The sequence below is a fragment of the Patiria miniata genome, unplaced genomic scaffold (genome assembly GCF_015706575.1).
Source record: "Patiria miniata isolate m_02_andy unplaced genomic scaffold, ASM1570657v1 HiC_scaffold_6, whole genome shotgun sequence".
Classification (NCBI taxonomy): domain Eukaryota; kingdom Metazoa; phylum Echinodermata; class Asteroidea; order Valvatida; family Asterinidae; genus Patiria; species Patiria miniata.
In genome coordinates, this window is record NW_024037073.1 from 18402457 (window position 1) to 18414876 (window position 12420).

A 12420-nucleotide genomic window follows, 5' to 3' on the forward strand; every position below is an offset into this window, starting at 1 on the left:
GCATTTACAAAGATGGTTTTGTGTGTGTGGGGGCATCTGGGATACTTTTTTTTGGGGGGGGGGGTGCATGGAGCCCCCCACTACTTTGCTATGCCAATGCCAAGAAATGCACTTCAAAATAACATGCACTTTTTAACGGTAATTTTAGTGCTATATTTTTCAATGGAGCCTTTTAATCATTTTTTAAAAATTGTGATGGGCCACAGGACTATTTTTAGGGGTGATCATCTTTGGATGGAATTTTCTCCCAAAAATCATCGGATTATCACCCAAACTTGATCGGAAAATTAAAGATGATGCAATAAGCTCTAATTTGATGAGTGTCTCAAACACCTTGGAGAGTTTCGCGCGTGATTATCACTGAGGTCTGTAGGAGTCGATATCATTTGCTGGTGTGCACCCATCACGGCTGATAGATTAACAGCGCCCTCAAGAATTGCGTATTAAAACTCCCAACATGCACAAAACAACTTGCTTTAGGTTTGATACCAGCTGTGCGCTTGCTGGTGTTGATGGTGTAGTTTACAAAACTGTCTATACTACTGCACGAAAACGTCGTCATAATGCCTAATGATGCAAGTTGAATGCGAAACGTGGAGGGAGTGCAGTGACAGCGAAAGATCAGGAATTGCATGAAATCCGTAAATTAGCCGAGTTTTTTAAACTGTAAATAACAACAGATAGGCGGTTCATTCTTGTGCACGGAGCCGAGTGTAGGCCCATGGCCGTGTATTAGTAATTAAACGCATTTAAAGAAGGCATTATGCCAACAAAAAAAAGTCTCCGGTTTCTGGTATGGAGGTTGCCCAAAAAGTGGTGCGGCGAAGCGGCTTTTTTTTTTTTTTTTACCTGATTGTTTTGCTTCAAATGTCGGCTGATGACTGCAAATGATGCCCGACTAAACTTAGTGCAAATATATGGGAGTCCAGAGAGGCCACATAAAGCTTATTCTCGCGACCATAACCCAATCTAAAAACACGTTAAAATTGTGCAGCAGCAGGATTCCAGTCAAACCAGTGAGTTTGGCGGTTTTGAGACATCATGTTTCATTGAAAAAAAAAAACTTTTTCATTTTGCCGACGCGCATGGCTACGGCGACGCGCGCGCATACCAGAAACCGGAGACTTTTTTGGGGGGGCCTTTTGGTGATAATGATGGTAGTTGTGAATGCGGTTATTGTAGCGGTGAGAATGGTATTGAAGTCGTAATTGTGGTGATTCATAATGGTGAGGATGTACCTCTAAAATTATGGAAATGATGGGGGCTTTTACTAGTCAGTAAGTAGACCCACATCAATTTGTTTTAAACTTATTTTATTTTATAGGGTACTGTTGATTACAACTGGTAGAGTTGTTTTAAACTTTATGGAAACAATCCACGCACAACCCAGTAACCCTCAGCCTATACGTTGTTAATGTTGCAACGTATTTTCAATCATGCTCTTTTGTTGCGTTAACAGGTAATTTTTTTCACCTCCAGGCCAAAGAATATGGAATTGCACAGGGTTACTACATGCACAAAATGGCCGTCACTACGAGGTTTTGCAAGACTCGAAGTAAGTCCAAAGCTTGCATTCAAGGACTTGAAGTTCCATTTACAAAATTGTGATCAAATCATCAAAAAGAAGACGAAACCAATTGAGGCTTTGTTTTTTTTATTACCCCCTCCCCCCTTTTTCGTGATGAGAAAAAAAAATGCGGATTTCAAAGTATTTTTCGAACATCCCAACAACAAAAATGTATTCAATGGCACTGAACAATGGTGAAACAAAGTACAACCCCCCCCCCCCTTCGAATTTCCACGGCCGGGCAATTTTTGGACTTTGGTCATCCCCCATTCCCCCACTCGCCGGCACAAATTTACGCAACTGTAGAAAGTGGAAATTTTCCTATCAGCTTGCGCTTGGAAAGTATTGATAGAAGCATCAAAGTAATTTTGACAGATGTTATCAATGCTTTCCAGGAAGCTTAAAGGGAATATACATCATTTGCTTTTGCTGTAATTTTCAGAAATGGATGGAATTGGGGGGTTGGAAATATATAGCAAATATAGTTACACTGACTTTTTTGAGGTTTTGGGTTCGAAAATGCTATAAAAACCAAGAAAAACAATCATTTTCCTGTAGTCTGGTTCCCTGACTCCATTTAAGAATAAACAGAGCAGTTTACATATATTGGGGAATTGTAAGGTCAGGGAACTAGTCTAGCTGGCTTGTACCCATTCATAGGTGTGTAATCGATTGCAAACAAGTGTGATGGTCAACTGGGGCCAGTATTTGGGAAAAAAGCCAGTTTTTTCCAACGCTGATCGGCTGATCAGCGTTGGAAATTGATACAAAAATACCAGTTTTCTTGAAAATGACAGTATACCAGGTGCCATGATTTTACAGGATGCTTTACACTGTCATTCACTAACAGTCCAGCAAGGTATTTCAAAATGATTTGGTAGTTTTATTTTTTGATGTTTGCCAATGTTGTATTTTCCCTTTAAATTCAATCTGAGAGCGTAACATGTTTGTTGGGGTTCTGATTGGAGCTGATACACATCACCGTGAATAAGGTAGTGTGTCAAGGAGTCAACGCTGTTGGAGATTTAGTAAGTTCTAAATTTGACTGATTACATTTTAAACTAAATTATTGCCACTGATGCCAAGATAGACCTTGTGATTGAAATAAAAAGATGATTACATCTATTTTGATTTGTGTAACAAGTGGAAATAGTGCGTCCAATGAGAGCTGAGAACGTGTTGACCCCGGGTAGAAAACATCGTTCAATGAGAGCTGAGCTATTAGCCCCGAAAATGCAGCGTTCTGAAAAACATACGAAGTACGTCTGAGAAACATACGAACGTTGGTGGCGCACTATATGTAGTCCCGTTAAGCCTCCGACCCACAAAATGCTGATTCTTCAACTTAATGTGAAGTATTAACGAAGTCTGTACTAAGCAAAGCTGTACTTCTTCCCACCTTCAATAAGAATTTTGATTTATTTTATTTCAAATCAAGTTAATCGATAAATGATGTGAAGAACATGAACGTTGTACCGGTATAGTATCTAATAAAGATATAAAGCAATGCACAAAAAAAACAATCATAATTATACAAACACTTCAACACCCCAACAAACAACCAACCAACCTGACAAACAAAATGCAAACCTTTGAAGAATATTTTGGTCATTCTTCTGCCTGTCAAAATGTGTATAATTTAGACTTTACAGCTTCATGGCGACAACCGCCATATATTGTGTAAACCCTTCACATAAACTTTAAGTTAGGTAAAGAAAAACCTGGAAGAGGATCCTTGGCCTTAAAACGCAGTTTATCAGTCTTATTGTCACGTTGCCATCTCTTTTTTTTTGGGGGGGGTGTGGACAATACCCCAAATGAAATACGATGAACATTACACATATTGCCCTAATATCGAAGGTAAGACTACATAACAGTGGATCCCTATTCTCCTACTACTATAATTATTTTTTTAAATGGTATTCCCACTTGCATATGTGCACCCCGTCCCCGTGATCATAGTGATGTATTTCGGCCTGTTCAAATCGTCTTCAAGCTTAGAATTCGACAACGAAGTTTAACCTCAATAGTGACGCCGTTTAATAAAAAAAGACCAGAATCAAAATAATAGTTGCATGGTCCTCTTTGATTTACTTGCTCGTTTACCTGGAATTAAAACCTCGTGATCAAATGTAATTGACATTTAACAAAATGTTGGTTTTATACTATTCAAAACGTTTGAACATAACATTGGAACAGTCTGTTTGTAGAAGTGTTCAATAAAAATAGCGTAGTTTATCGCACCCTACGGATTTTACTGTTATGGGCTTTAGTTTTCGATGAAAAAGGCCAAACGTTAAACTATGCTTCATTGGAATCTTATGGTAGTATAAAATATAAAAGATAATTTTGTAAGAACATTTAACTTCACCAAAACAAAACTCAAAAAAGCCATAACATGTTCTGACCATAACTTTAATGTCGTGTTCTGACCATAACTTAAACCTTATAACGTAACCCCATAACCTGCTAACCATAACGTTAACCAATAAATACACGAATCTTAATACAGAGTATGGTCATGTTTGATTGAAATGAACGTGAACAACAGGATCACGATGGATGCCACCAGAAACAAAACAAACATGGCCTTATCTGTCATCCGGGAAACCGCTTGCCACGTGACTGGGATCTTCTGACGACTGAGACATTTCACTACTCCGACGACTGTTTTAGGTATGGGCTTGTCGGGAGCTGTGTGGTACAACCTCAAGGCGTAAACAGCCACGAAAATGGAGGCACAACCCAAGACCACCATGCAGAAGAGGTAGACAGCTGTAAGGATTGAGGGAAAGACAACTTTTACAATGGTATCCCTCACAGGACAACTAATCTTATGTGGCATTTCAGGAATTCACCGTCATTATCGGAAAATGTTAGGATCCTAAGATTTCCCCTCAATCTTCCGGATCTTGCGATGTCTGATTTACATGGTTTAAAGATCAACCTAAAAGCCGCATTCGCACATATTTTAATTTCCAGATAAAAGTGCGTCGATTTTCAGACTGCTACACAACTAGTGCAGAACGCACTCTATCCCATGCAGCGCCGTATTAAAACAGGCCAGTAACGGTCATGAATCACTGCGCTTAGAAAAACTTTCACTAAGGCATCACATTATGTCAAATATTTAGCCACAGAACACTATTTGAAACCATGTAAACCCATGTGAATACACGAATTCAGTGCTTTTTGTTCACATGTACTCACATTCAAAACTATAAAGCTACGTTCCCCGTGCAATTCTCGAGTTTCACCCCGAACAAAAAGATACCTAGTTGCTAGCCATTCATGTTTTGAATGGGACATCGACCAGAAAAAAAATGTGCCCTGCATGTTTACTTATTGAATTATTACTGTATAATTTCGATTATTGGCTGCCAGACATTAATTCCGGGGTAGGCTACTTCGCAGCGGCAGCGAAACGCTTTTCAAACGTGGGGGGGGGGGGGGGGGGGTCATCTTCAAAAAGCGGCACTTGCTCAGAAAAAAGGCACCTTCCGTCGGTGAGAAAGAGAAGAAAATTGTGAAACTATTTTCGTTCACATTGCAAGGAATATGTTACCCGGAACAAAATTTATAAACAACGTTGATACACACTTTAACAATGTTTGCGTTAAAAATGTGAAAATCCTGAACACCATACTCAAAAAAATTACAGCGTAGGCCTTTTGAAATAGTCTCAATATAGCCATATTGTTATCAAATGAGGTATTTTTTTCACTTGAGAGAGCCCTTCCGCTTCCGGCACACCCCAGCAGTAACCTCTCTTTGTCCGCCCTTGGATTTGACTAGTTAGGCCTATGCAAAGAGACAAATTTATTTTATAGTGAGAGGGGCACTGTTGTTTTTGATGGCCAATTCAGTGACAATTTTATTTGCGTGAGGAGCACAATTATTTTGTTTACAAGCCAGTTTTCCATCTCGAGAGGGGCACAGAGTAGTTTTCCATCTCGATAAGTTATCGGGAGAGGAGCACAATATTGTTTTTAAGCGCGATCATAATGCTTTCATGTGTGCGTTTGAGGGGCAGTTTTGTTTTTAGCTCGAGGGGGCCCATTTATGACCGCGAGAGGGGCACTTTGTTGGCCTGGGGAAATGGGGGGGGGGGGGGGGGGGGGTTAAGTGCACCCGTGCCCCCTCGCCCGGTTCCGCCGCCCCTGCTGCTTCGTACCCCACAATTAGTATCGATAATCAGTATCAAATATCATTATCGATAATGGACATCCCCAAAAAAACATCCCAGACATCTACAAAACAGCACCAAATAATGCTTGATGGAAATAAACCGCACAAAGTGAAAATGGATTGCAAAAAGGAAAAAAGAAGAAAGACATTTGTTGAAGAACACAGAAACGCAACTTAAGCAAACTTAATTGTAAAGAGAATGTAAAGTCCCTCATCCAATGGGCGGAGAATCAAATTGTGTCTACTTACTAATGATCGGCGTTTGGTCACCAAGTGGCGGCATGTTTCCTGCTATGAGCTGCTGGAAGAGAACGAACGCCAGGAGATTGGTCATACCTAAAGAGATCTTCTCCCCAGACTCGGCCGGCATCCAGAAAACGGCTAAGGTAATGGTAGTCAGAAGAACGGAGGGAATCAAGATGCTGAAGATGTAGAAGCTAGATGATCGTTCCAAGGTCAGTGTGTAGATGATGTGAGAGAAAGGGTTCTCACAGCAAGCGTACTTGACCTCAACACCAGCCACATCCACATCCACCAGACTCCACACTCCGTCTTCGCTGAAAACAGTTTGCTTAGTGTCCGCTCCAATGGAGTTCAGCAAGGCCAGACCCGTCTTGTCGTAGACCCACGGCAAGAAGGTTAGGTTGCATTGTTGGACATCGAAGGGGAAATTCCGGACGTCAACCTTGCATGAGACTTGGTAAATGACTGGTGTGTACCAATTGACTGTACCGTTCGGACTTATGGTGATCTCCGTATCATCTATGCTTGCAAAGTCGAAATTGACACTACAGAGACAATAATAAATACAGCATCGATAGCATTATGGACATGACATCTTCAATGGAAACAATGCTCTAAGAACCCGGTTTAATATGGCCGTCATTTGCAACGGCAACGCTAATGCAGAAAGATGTGATTCTTATTATAATAGGCCTATCCCACCAAACACGAGACTGTAGAATAACAATCTGCAAAATTAATGATCTATGAGCTATGATCTATAAAGATAACATTTGTATGCAGATTCCATGAATGTGACGTTCTCAATGAAGCTTTTCCTTTCATTACTGCTTTACAGGTTCTCCGAAAAAAAAAAACCCGAGTGATTTTTGTTTCCAACTTTCACTCGGAAGGTTACACACTGAGTATACAGTGTTTATACGTCGGTGAAGGGCAAAATCTAATCTGATTTATATCACCCCGACGCAAAAATTCCATGTTATGAATAATAGTTTTCGTTGTTTTTCATTAAATTATAAGACGAAGAGCTTATAAAAACAAAGGTGATGATCAGTTTATTTCAAATGTAATCATACTTTTCCATGAGTGCGAGTCTAGGTGTCCATATGTCGGACGGGAAGACGTGTAACTCAGTCTGTCCGCCAAAGTCCACTGGGTCCCAGACAAGAAATTCGTCGCGCCATGACTTGAAATTTAAACGAAATATATTTTAAAATGAGCAAAATAAGTTATGTTTTCAACTGGACCTTATACCCGGCTCTAGAATAATCTATAATTTTATAAGCCTGGATAATCCTAAACTTCATCATAAATCACGACAGGATTCGATAATTTTGAATTGTAAGATATTTTTGACCGAAAGTAAAAAAGTTCGTTTTAGACCGGCGAGGGGCCTGGTCGCCAATCGGCGTCCATTACCCACGCCGGTCTTAAACAGACTTGTTCAAAATCGGCCAAGCACAAACTTTATTCCCTAAATGCATATTACAATTTAAAGCTCCCGAAATACAACTGTAGTAAGCAAGATATGTTATAACGTACCAATCTCTGCCAAGCATTTATCGTCAGCTGTTGTTTGGGCTCATTCTGTTGAGTTTAAAAGTATCATTCATTTGAAAAGAACATAACGAAGTCGTTTGACGTATATCATTAAATATTGGTTCTAAATCCAAGCTGGTCTCTAAAATTTTACGAAACTAAAATTACAGATAGTTCACGACTATAATATGATACTGAATAATGAATAATTGCCGATACTGAATAATGTGCTCGGAAGTCAGAAGTTCATTAGAAGACAAACCGGTTATAACGTGACTGTTCAAACGAGTACCTCCAGAAAAGGTAATTAAGGTATATAACTATTTCGCAAAAACAGAGAAACGAAACTGCCAAAATATTATGAAACAGCCTTCTACATTGTAAGTAAATAATAGTTAAAAACATCCTGCAAAATTGTTGTTCCTATATAGTAATAGCTATCATTCTGAAGAAAAGAATAATTTTGTATCAGTATCCTACTAACGATGGTCAGGACCTATATTCGCTATTGACTTAATACGCACGCTCGGGTAAAATGTTATGTTTTTACTTTCCCACGACAGAGCCGGCACTCGGGCAGCTATGCATGACAGATTTCGCAAGGTACACATTATCATGTCGGCTGGTAACAACATTTTGTTCGTGCTTTTCCAGCACCAATGGACACAGAACGTTAGACAGCTCAGTGGAACGATGTTTGCTGTCAATGAATACATCCTTCAAATCAGTAAATTTCATGACATTGAAACAAAGGCAAATGAGTCTATAACCTTGAAGGCTGGACTACTTACAAACTCGATAATCTGCGCTATCAGTAGGCGACAGGTAACATTGAGTGTTTGGTGAGTGTTTTGCACAGGCCTGGCGCTCTTGGATCCGTAGCTGCCAAGCAGCTCCGCGACTAGGTTTTTCTCGTTATTTCCAGACACCAATGCCACTATGGAGAGAAGAGTGTGATGACAGTCTGACAAGATCAACTTTAGGCCAAAAAAAAATAAGTCGGTCTCTGGTCAGCGCGCGCGTCGATTTTAATCATGCGCGTCAATCTTTTTTCCCCCAAAATGTTCCGCTGTAGCTCCAACAGCGCCCTCTATTGCCGCACCTCCTCAAAGAGCTCTAAGGAATGGGAAATTGCACCAAGGCAAATGATCTAGAGCACCAAGGCAAATTATGGAGGACACCAATGTACATGAGAACACCAAAAAAAACAAAATAGTACCCCACCTTGTCTGTACAATCCAAGCTTGAAGAAAAAAAAAAGCCCCCCCCCCAAAAAAAAAGCCGCGCCCCCGCGTCAATTCCGGAACTTCGATCTGACCAGAGACCGAATATTTTTTTTGCCTTATACTGAGGTTTCGAGAATGCCAACATGAAGAAGCAACTATGAATCTGTACCTCATACTTCGCCAGATTTCGTGAAAAAGGCACATCCATTATTTTTTTTTATCATGACAAAGAAATTTACTGCTGATATGTATGGACATGTGCTTTTAAAATCTTCCTATACAGAACAGAAAAGAAAAAATTATAAAACAAAACAAACAAACACGAGAAAATGAAACACGATACAGCGATTAGTAAGTTAAATGAGACCAACACTTGTTTGGAGATTATGTTGTGTCCCTCTTAATTATCTACTCTTACCTGTTACTCCACACATCACGATCAAGATTGGTAGTGTCAAGGGGTGAATATGCTCTCGTCGAACCATTCTCGGTATATAGTCCTGTGTAGTGTTATAATACGCATATAATTCAGGATGTTTCTGTGCCGTTAGCAACACTTACGCAAGACTAAAACAGATCCTTTCCAAGGAAATGTTGCTACTGTGGGCTATTTATAGTGTGTTAGTTGGGTCCTCAAAAAGACGATCGACATCCGGATATTTGTAACCTTCTGACAATCACTCCGCAACGAATGTGTGTGTGATCTACGGTATGCAGGGTGACCGTAAGGTCGTGGCCAAATTCTGCTAAATGCACTTCAGAAATCTGTCAGATTTATCAAAAATCTGCCAAACTCTCCAGAATTACTCGAAATACATCATAAACGTTTAAAATCACATGCATATGTTGTAGTATTGCCTTAATTAAGGTTCAAATTGCATTATAAACAATCTAAAGTAACATAAAGATGATATGAAATTGCGTAAATTTCAGGCAAACCAAGGTTGCATCACGACTTGAAAGTCCGGAATCGTGAACCTCAGCACCTAGACAAGCCAATCTGACCCATTATGCAAGGGTTTGTTTGAAAAGATTGAAGCTTTTTATTCAACAAATGTACCATATTTCTTCAGATTTACTGTTGTTCTGTCAACTATCCATTTTTGCAGAATTCTGTCAGAAATCTGCCCAAAAAATCCATTCTGTCATATTTTCTGTCAAACTCGTTTTTAAAACAAATCTGCAAAGTTAGCCGAAAATCGGCTAAAACGGTCACCCTGACGGTATGTAATGGTTGAGTATGCTAATAATAGCAAGCCCGACACAGTCGAGCGAGCAGGACGCTCAGCGGGCATCCCTCAACACAATGCCCATGGCTTACAGCCAACTGACACACCCGAGCGAGCAGGGCATGCCCAGCAAGCACTCCTAATCCTAACAAATCCTACTTAAGGAGTAGCATCTCCAACTATCTTCAGTCTCCTGACGATGACTAGAGCAGGCTAGTCGAAACGTTGAGACCAAAGACAAGTTCTTTTAGAACTTACAGCAGGACTGTTCTTAACAGAACAAAAAACTACTTAGCAAAGTTGATAATAAGCAGGACAAGTTCTTCTCAGAACTAATATCTTCTAAGCAGTAGTTATTACCACATGGTGTTACCGCAAACCGAAACGATACCAATAGCAAGCCATCAATGCAGATGAGCATTCGTGCAGAACGTGCATTTTATGGTAATGATGGGCCAATGGAGTCATGATAGATCTACACCTACGTAAGCTCTCACGCTAAACTGTATGAAGTTTGGGCAGGATTTATTTGTAGAAATGTACGAATGGTGGGCAGCATGTAGTCCTGAATAAAATGCGGTGTTTCATAGAGGAAAACTACCATTCGCTCTTTTCACACTTCCGCCATGGGCATGATGAGCCTCGATCTGGCAACTTTACACAATAGATATAGCCGGTTCAGTGATTTCCGTGTCGGGGTTCAGATCACTGAACCGGCTATTTTTATTGAGTACAATTGCCATTTCGATGCATGCCTAAAGGCCGAGTGTGAAAAGAGCGAATTGTACACTTTGCAGTGACTGACTGCTTTTTCAGCAAAGCTTGTCTAGTTGGCTGTTAACAAAAGGCACGGGAGTTTGTAGTGTTTGCATTGCACTTGAATTCAACCAGGACCATCTTGAAACTATTACGAAACATAAATGGCCAATACAAAAAAAGCCAAACCACAGGACCTTTTATGCCGTTTGTTGGCACTTCGTATTATCTTCACTCAACCTTGAAATCCTTCGTGCCTAGTTAAAATCTCACAGTTAGAACAACCAATACGAACAAGAGAAAACTATTCTTCAAAAATTCGAAAACAACTTTTACTATCCTCAAACAGGTTTAACGCGATCTGAAAACTACTAAAGGTTACTTTCGCGGTAAGCGAAACGAGGTTTGCTCTATTTTTTAATTTTGTTTTATTGTAGGCCTACACGTGATATACATTATCAAGTAGGCCTACTTAATAGCAGAACTGGCTGGTTAAGATTTGCATACATAGTACCATGTTAAATGTTCGTTTGGCTCATTGCGTTATTTGAAGGTTGTGCAGAGTAAGGATTTGAATATTCAAATGCCATTTCCAACTCCCCTTGTCGACACAAATATATAACTAAGAGCCCATATGATCCATTGGGGTTGTCGAGACAGCAATCTTGACCGAGTACATTCTTTATTCACTTTAATATTATTCACTTATTATCATGGGTTATATTGAGGGACTCGACCAGGGGCGTATATCCCGGGTGGGGTAAAGGGGCTATATACCCCCTTCTCCACTTTTTGACCGGGGGATGGGTTACTTAATCATCGAACTTCCAAACCAAACTTAATTGTCGAACTTCCAAAATCAAAATGCATTCAGTAGCACTGACAAGTGGAGGAAGAAGTATATTGCATTGGTGTTCCCTGAATCGGCAACCCCCAACACTTTTTAGCAAATGGTAAAATATTAGCACTGAGGAAAAGCTTTCAAGATTACCGAGAAATAGCCAGGTTAATATATCCCTCAAGATGACCAATCCTTGACCACAATACAAGGACGATAACAATGATTATACATTCATAATTTATGCAGGATATGTAGTGGTACCAGTACGTTATTACGTCATCATGAATAACTTACAGAGCAAATCAAGATTTTATGAACGCAAATTGACTAATAAAATATTTCTGCATCTCTTTGACTTGAACGACTGCAGCTTACGTCCAAATAATGCATGAATAGAGTGGAGTACACGTTCGTCACTGTGCAACAAGACCATGCACATGTAGAGTGGAGTGTTGGATCATGTTTTGCTGATGCAGCGGTCCCTGGCAAGCAGCCCGGCTGTAGAGGGAGCTATCACTAAGATAACATTACATCAAGGCATGAGCAGTCTGGCACTGCGACTCGGAACATAACGGGGGCGCGGCGGAACCGGGGGGGGGAGGGCACTTTCCCTCGCAGATTTTCCCAGGCCAAACAAAGTGCCCCTCTCGCAGTTATAAACGTGTCCCCTCGAGATGAAAACAACTTCCCCTGAAACGCAGACATGAAAGCAATTATGATCGCGTTACAAATAACATTGTCTCCTCTCTTGTAATGGCAAACTGCCCCTCAAAAACACAAGTGCCCCTCTGGCATTAACACGATTGTGAACCTTTTCGAGATGGAAAACTA

At 40.3% G+C, this 12420-nt stretch overlaps 1 protein-coding gene across 1 annotated transcript; it reads right to left on the bottom strand.

The window, feature by feature from the left end:
* Positions 1-2951: 2951 nt before the first annotated feature.
* Positions 2952-9474, bottom strand: LOC119743581 (neuronal acetylcholine receptor subunit alpha-10-like). The gene is made up of 6 exons (XM_038220000.1): positions 9182-9474; positions 8329-8474; positions 7541-7585; positions 7075-7184; positions 6005-6543; positions 2952-4342 (listed from the first exon to the last, which is right to left on the bottom strand). The coding sequence occupies exons 1-6, from the start codon at positions 9246-9248 to the stop codon at positions 4071-4073; spliced, it is 1179 nt and encodes a 392-aa protein (XP_038075928.1). The 5' UTR covers positions 9249-9474; the 3' UTR covers positions 2952-4070.
* Positions 9475-12420: the final 2946 nt, after the last annotated feature.